This window comes from Oncorhynchus mykiss, chromosome 20 (assembly GCF_057628025.1).
Source record: "Oncorhynchus mykiss isolate SJ-2025 chromosome 20, ASM5762802v1, whole genome shotgun sequence".
NCBI classification, from domain to species: domain Eukaryota; kingdom Metazoa; phylum Chordata; class Actinopteri; order Salmoniformes; family Salmonidae; genus Oncorhynchus; species Oncorhynchus mykiss.
Window position 1 is genome coordinate 40,043,183 of NC_143041.1, and position 7,785 is coordinate 40,050,967.

The window sequence follows — 7,785 nt, forward strand, 5'->3', positions numbered from 1 at the left end:
TCAAAAGTGTATTTTTTTTGCATTTTAGCTAACCCTAACCCTTTCCCTAACCTTAGGAAACCCTCTCCCAATTGACTACATTAAAATGGTGGTATTCCTCAATGGTGCTGCCCATACTAAAATAGCATTTTTTCCACTAGAGGTTTCTATCATTCTCTATGGTCGTGATCTAGGTTGGGGACGTGTCCCCTAATTCTCCTAACCTGATAAGAATAAGTCACCTATAGGCCTGCATTGCCGTGAATAGAGTGGGTGGAGTAGAAAGTATTGCAGGTCATTTAGACCTCACTCCCGCATGAAATAACACTATATTATTTACTTCGGCACCTAGAATAGTACTCTCTATAAGCCTATACGTATTTTTTAAACACTGTATTGTATTGGGGGCATTTATTTGACCCTGGAACATGTTTAAAACCCAAATGTAATTCCAATGTCACTTAAATATGAACTAATATGAATCATTAATGTTTAAATAATCATTTTTTATATTTTATTAATAAATATAGGTTGACACTTCTATTACGTGCGGAGCTTTTATTTAGAACGTTTCTGAAATTCTGTGACCCGGAAGTACTTCAATTTGTGTGTTACTCGACCTAGTTAGGTCGTGGTCTGATAGCTGGTACGTGGATCTAGCTAGTAGCCACAGTTTTATGATTACGTTTTTATAAATCCGTAGGTTACTAAAGGCAGAAATAGTTGAAGATCCATATGGTCAAGAAAGGAGTGTGAATTGTTGAATTTGTTGTAAAAGTTATTTTACTGCATTCTGACTGATGCAACAACATGTCAACACATGTCAATCGTCCGCTCTTCTGGATAATCAGGAGGTACACTGGGGAATATCTCCGAAAATGTAACATTTTGAACGAGCGAACACTAGGACGAGTTTCCGGTGTTTCTGTCGGTTACAAACAGCACTCAACGGGAGACGCAAACACCTGTCATGTCAACAATGTTCCGACCATTTGGAGCGCAGGAGGCGGCAGGGGCAGTGGCTCAGAGCGGACTACTCTCCTCAAGTCAGTTGCTGTTGGGTTGGGACTCTGTAGTGCGGCAGTTCTGCATTTCAGAGGGGACGAGGAGGACAACGTTTGTGAGAGGAGAGGTTTACTTTGTGATTCGATCCTAGAACGTGTCTTGCCAACAGCCCACTGTGCCTCTCCTTTTAAACCCGACAGTCCACGATTCAAGTTCAACTTCATTGCGGATGTGGTGGAAAAATCTACGCCCGCTGTCGTGTATATTGAAATCGTCGGCAGGTAAGATCACATGACCGCTTTGATGGGCTAGTTTGTTTTGATAACAAAATACAATAGTGCCAGTCCCGTTTGTGCTATCGTACCAACTCCATGTCACTGATGATCATGTCATGTTTGGATTGGCGATGTTGGCAAGAGCACATACAGATCTGAGACCAAGTTGATGAAAACCCCTGACCAACAATTGCTCTCCATCCAGGGACTCCGCACTGCATCTGACCCAATGACTTTCAATGTGTGTGTGTGTATTTAGGGGATTGTGAAAGGGCGTCCATTATAACCAATGAACAATAACGTAACCTGTAATGTTCAACTATGATACTGACAGGCACCCGTTCTCTGGTCGGGAAGTCCCCATCTCCAACGGTTCTGGTTTCATTGTCAGCAGTGATGGGCTCATAGTCACCAATGCCCATGTAGTGGCCAATAAGAGAGGAGTCCGGGTCAAGCTAACCAATGGGGAGACTTATAACGCCACTGTGCAAGACGTCGATCAGGTGGCGGACATAGCCACTATAAAAATCAATGCCCAGGTAAGAGGTTATGATTGAGGCATGACACTCACCCTACCCTCTCGGTCTGTCTCCTCTCTTTATCACCCTCTGTAGCATTTTCTCCTCTCTGTAGCACCCTCCCCGTCTCTCTTCTCTTTAGCACCCTCCCCGTCTCTCTCTTCTCTGTAGCACCCTCCCCGTCTCCCTCTTCTCTGTAGCACCCTCTCCATATCTCTCTCCTCTCCATTATCTCTCTCCTCTCCATATCCCTCTCCTCTCTGTAGCACCCTCTCCATATCTCTCTCCTCTCTGTAGCACCATCTCCTCTCTGTAGCACCCTCTCCGTCTCTCTCTCCTCTCTGTAGCACCCTCTCCGTCTCTCTCTCTCTCCTCTCTGTAGCACCATCTCCTCTCTGTAGCACCCTCTCCGTCTCTCTCTCTCTCCTCTCTGTAGCACCCTCGCCGTCTCTCTCTCTCTCCTCTCTGTAGCACCATCTCCTCTCTGTAGCACCCTCTCCGTCTCTCTCTCTCTCTCTCCTCTCTGTAGCACCCTCCCCGTCTCTCTCTTCTCTGTAGCACCCTCCCCGTCTCCCTCTTCTCTGTAGCACCCTCTCCATATCTCTCTCCTCTCCGTAGCACCCTCTCCATATCTCTCTCCTCTCCATATCCCTGTCCACTCCATATCCCTCTCCTCTCCATATCCCTCTCCTCTCCATATCCCTCTCCTCTCTGTAGCACCCTCTCCATATCTCTCTCCTCTCTGTAGCACCCTCTCCGTCTCTCTCTCCTCTCTGTAGCACCCTCTCCGTCTCTCTCTCTCCTCTCTGTAGCACCCTCTCCGTCTCTCTCTCTCCTCTCTGTAGCACCCTCTCCGTCTCTCTCTCTCCTCTCTGTAGCACCCTCTCCGTCTCTCTCTCTCCTCTCTGTAGCACCCTCTCCGTCTCTTTCTCTCCTCTCTGTAGCACCCTCTCCGTCTCTCTCTCTCTCCTCTCTGTAGCACCCTCTCCGTCTCTTTCTCCTCTCTGTAGCACCCTCTCCGTCTCTCTCTCCTCTCCGTAGCACCCTCTCCGTCTCTCTTTCTCCTCTCCGTAGCACCCTCTCCGTCTCTCTCCTCTCCGTAGCACCCTCTCCGTCTCTCTCTCCTCTCCGTAGCACCCTCTCCGTCTCTCTCTCCTCTCCGTAGCACCCTCTCCGTCTCTCTCTCCTCTCCGTAGCACCCTCTCCGTCTCTCTCTCCTCTCCGTAGCACCCTCTCCGTCTCTCTCTCCTCTCCGTAGCACCCTCTCCGTCTCTCTCTCCTCTCTGTAGCACCCTCTCCTCTTTGTATCACCCTCTCCGTCTGTCGTCTCTGTAGCCCCCTCTCATTACCCTCGAACTGTGTCTCTCTCCTCTGTATCACCATCTCCATCTCTATAGCACCCTTTCCGTCTCTCTCCTCTCTGTAGCCCCCTCTCCCTACCCTCTAACTGTGTCTCTCTCCTCTCTCTAGCCCCCTCTCCCTACCCTCTAACTGTGTCTCTCTCCTCTCTGTAGCCCCCTCTCCCTACCCTATAACTGTCTCTCTCTCCTCTCTGTAGCCCCCTCTCCCTACCCTCTAACTGTGTCTCTCTCCTCTCTGTAGCACCCTCTCCCTACCCTCTAACTGTGTCTCTCTCCTCTCTGTAGCCCCCTCTCCCTACCCTCTAACTGTGTCTCTCTCCTCTCTGTAGCACCCTCTCCCTACCCTCTCTCTGGGGCTGTCGTCGGATGTGCGTCAGGGGGAGTTTGTGGTTGCCATGGGCAGCCCGTTTGCCCTGAGGAACACCATCACTTCAGGTATTGTCTCTTCAGTCCAGCGGGGCAGCAAGGAGCTGGGTCTGTCCAAACCCAACATGGACTATATCCAGACAGACGCTGCCATCGATGTGAGTACCCTGGTCTGTTTACAGTAACCCTAGCCTGCTAGTAAAGCATTGACAGTAACCCTAGCCTGCTAGTAAAGCATTGACAGTAACCCTAGCCTGCTAGTAAAGCATTGACTCTAACCCTAGCCTGCTAGTATAGCATTGACAGTGACCCTAGCCTGCTAGTAAAGCATTGACTCTAACCCTAGCCTGCTAGTAAAGCATTGACAGTGACCCTAGCCTGCTGGTAAAGCATTGACTCTTACCCTAGCCTGCTAGTAAAGCATTGACTCTAACCCTAGCCTGCTAGTAAAGCATTGACTCTAACCCTAGCCTGCTAGTAAAGCATTGACTCTAACCCTAGCCTGCTAGTAAAGCATTGACTCTAACCCTAGCCTGCTAGTAAAGCATTGACTCTAACCCTAGCCTGCTAGTAAAGCATTGACTCTAACCCTAGCCTGCTAGTAAAGCATTGACAGTGACCCTAACCTGCTAGTAAAGCATTGACTCTAACCCTAGCCTGCTGGTAAAGCATTGACTCTAACCCTAGCCTGCTAGTAAAGCATTGACTCTAACCCTAGCCTGCTAGTAAAGCATTGACTCTAACCCTAGCCTGCTAGTAAAGCATTGACTCTAACCCTAGCCTGCTAGTAAAGCATTGACTCTAACCCTAGCCTGCTGGTAAAGCATTGACTCTAACCCTAGCCTGCTGGTAAAGCATTGACTCTAACCCTAGCCTGCTAGTAAAGCATTGACTCTAACCCTAGCCTGCTAGTAAAGCATTGACTCTAACCCTAGCCTGCTAGTAAAGCATTGACTCTAACCCTAGCCTACTAGTAAAGCATTGACTCTAACCCTAGCCTGCTAGTAAAGCATTGACTCTAACCCTAGCCTGCTAGTAAAGCATTGACTCTAACCCTAACCTGCTAGTAAAGCTTTGTGGGCCACTGTCGTCGACGTAACTCCACTAGTCTGGTCATGGACGTGAACTAATTGCCAGTAGTCATTTAGTAGACACTCTTATCCAGATAAATGTACAATCGGTGCGTCCTGCTTGTAAGGAACGAGTTGTATGAACAACCACACATCACAAGCACCTATCTGCAAAATCAGAGCTAGTAAGAGTAAAGCGGTATGTTCTCCAAATGTATGACATGATCAATAATGCTTCTGGATTGTTCTGTCTTGCAGTTTGGGAATTCTGGAGGGCCTCTGATTAATCTGGATGGTGAGGTGATCGGCATCAACACCATGAAGGTGACGGCAGGGATCTCCTTCGCGATCCCCTCGGATCACGTCAAACACTTCCTGAACCAAGCCACCGACAAGAAGAGTGAGTTACTTTACCGTGCTGACAAAGTGCCATAGCCTGGTCCCAGATCTGTTTGTGCTGTCCTGCCAATTCCTATGTTGGCTCCTATGGTCATTGTGTGACAATAGGACTAGGTCAGACACCACCAACAGGTCTGAGACCAGGCTAATAAGACCATAGACCCACTACCTTGAAGTTATTTGCACTTCTTGGAAGTTTAAGGTTTTTGTGATTGTCTCTCCTAGAGTCTCGATTGGGGGTGTTGGACACCAAGCGGAGATACATCGGGGTCATGATGCTGACCCTGACTCCAAGGTAAAGGTCATATGACAGCTATTGTGCTGCACCTGAGTGAACAGGAAAGCTATCACCTACCTGGGGTAGGATGAATGACAGTGGAGGATTTAGCCATAGTTGGATGTCTATTCTGTTGCAGTATCATTGCCGAGTTGAAGCTGAGGGATCCCTCCTTCCCGGATGTCACTTACGGGATCATGATCCACCGGGTCATCATGGGCTCTCCAGCCAACAGGTGAGCAATTCAACTGATGTGTACATTGTTTATTCTTTCTTCCTGTGTCAGTGAAATACACTTAAGAATGTGGAATGCACTCTAAAGGTATATTTCAATAAAAAAATTCCAGGGCAGTTATGAAGCTAGGTGACCGTGTCGTTATAACCCTCCACAGGGCAGGTATGAAGCCAGGTGACATAGTGCTGGAGATCAATGGCACCAAGGTGAACACGTCAGAGGAGATTTACAATGCCGTGAGGACCAGCGACAGCATCACCATGGTGATCAGAAGGGGTCAGGACCTACTCAGACTACACATGACCCCAGAGTTCACAGAGTGATGTCATCAAACGTTGCCAGTTAGTGGAGCCGCATGACATTGAGGTAGTGTACGAAGAAGAGGACAGTTGGTGCACTGAAGAGGACGGGGATACTGAATGATCCCACCCACAACATGCTATCACATCACTGTCTGTGTGGTTCTACACATTAAATAAACCACAGGACAGAAGTCATGTAAGATATAAGATGGCCTATTAACAGATAGCAGCCGACTTTAAAGCCGAGTCCAGTCTGACTGATATACAAATCACCTTGTATCATAAATAACTACTCCAATATTATTTGTAGATCCATCAGTCACAATTTGCACGATTACATCGCAGTTTTGATGCTCTCGAACTCTGCCTACCATGGGTTTACAGTCGTGAGATAAGATGGGCTATGATTAACACAGTATTAGATACTGTAACTGAAGTCTGAAGGAAGTGACAGTTGGTTGTGACTGATTGGGTTCAAACCAAGACACTGCCCTCAACAGACCACCATGTGATTTATAATGAAACAGATACTTATACTAACATATTGAGCTATAAGGCTCTGCACTGAAGTATTTACAGTTATGACATCAATATACAGTACATCCATCATCAATTAACTTGTATTGTTCTGGGATTTAATTACAACTTCATTGAAGATCTGATATAACCAACAAGGGGTGTGATTCAATCCGGTCTGTGGTAGATCCGCGTTATAGCGTGCTTGACATTTTAAAGGTAATCTTTAATACAGCCAACATATGAAATGTTTACCATTAATGCCATCTCTGCAAATGCTGTGAAATTGTCTTTAAAAGTTGCATTGTCTACAAGTGCTTTCAGATTTAATCCCGCCCAAGGTTGTAATTAGGGTTTTCATTATAATACACTGTATCAGTTGTGGCACAATATTTTTACTGAAAGTCACTACAATAAACTATTTTAAAATCAGATACAGTCCTACCAATCTCAGCATCCCAGAATAGAAAACCTCATGTTAGTCTGAGAGATTACTGTACAACACACTTTACTTGTTTGTTTTTGGTAAAGCAGGTAGTAGGTTAGCATATTTCCCTTTCTACTTCCTGCCTGTGTCTTAAATAGTGTGGTTTTAAAGGTTCAGGTTGGGTTGTGAGAAGTAGGTATTGATCTTAAGCCAAAAAAGTAAATTAACATGAGCACCACAATGCCTAACTTCAGTGATGCTCTACCAAGGGGTTCCAGCAGACAGCTTTGACCTACTACAGTAGCTATGTTGGTCTATTGTATTTCAAACAACATATAGACAGGTTAGTTAGGATTCAAAACTACTGTAGTAGGTCCAAGCTGTGTGCTGGATAATTTTATTTGAGCATTGAAGTAGGCATTGTGGGGCTTATGTGATTTTCCTTTTTTGATCACAGACAAATGCCTGCCTGAAAATGTTGTTTAATTTCCATGTTTTTTTTTACACTGAAAGTAATTATACAACATTTCCACATGCAAAAGGCGTCTTTTTTTTGTAATTTGCACTTCAAATTATGTTCTAAAAATTGAAGTGTTGGAGCTGAAAATGTGGACTCAATTGTTAAACAAATTTGTCAGAGATGGAGAAGTATGCACTCTGGAAAGATATGGATATGCAACCACCCCAGATTTAGACATTCGAGTGGTGTGACAGCCACAAACTCAAACATAACAAATGCAAATACATATTACCTTACAGTCAATGTCTCTAGTCTCATCCTTCAGATGCAGTTGGAACTGAGTTGATAACCTATAGCATTGAAAAGTGTGAGCTAAAGGTCTGTTACTGGTGGCTATCTTAGGTTGTACCGGTATGTCAGATTAGCGAAATTGCCAATTTCTCAGCCTCTGAGTACCACAGAAACACTTTGAATGAATACCAGACATGTTCATAACAAGTGGCAATGGATGAAGATCAAAATATCTGTTCAAAAACATATTTTAAAACCAAATTTAACTACATTTTAAAATATGATTATTTTAGGGAATTTAAAC

The 7,785-nt window shown here is 45.5% G+C and overlaps 1 protein-coding gene across 1 annotated transcript; it reads left to right on the forward strand.

Moving 5' to 3' along the window:
* The first annotated feature begins 564 nt into the window (after window positions 1-564).
* On the forward strand, window positions 565-6,733 carry LOC110499413 (serine protease HTRA2, mitochondrial). The gene is made up of 7 exons (XM_036956263.2): window positions 565-1,265; window positions 1,594-1,798; window positions 3,468-3,662; window positions 4,833-4,974; window positions 5,199-5,268; window positions 5,390-5,485; window positions 5,643-6,733. Exons 1-7 carry the CDS (start codon window positions 790-792, stop codon window positions 5,806-5,808), a joined length of 1,350 nt encoding a protein of 449 aa, XP_036812158.2. The 5' UTR covers window positions 565-789; the 3' UTR covers window positions 5,809-6,733.
* Window positions 6,734-7,785: the final 1,052 nt, after the last annotated feature.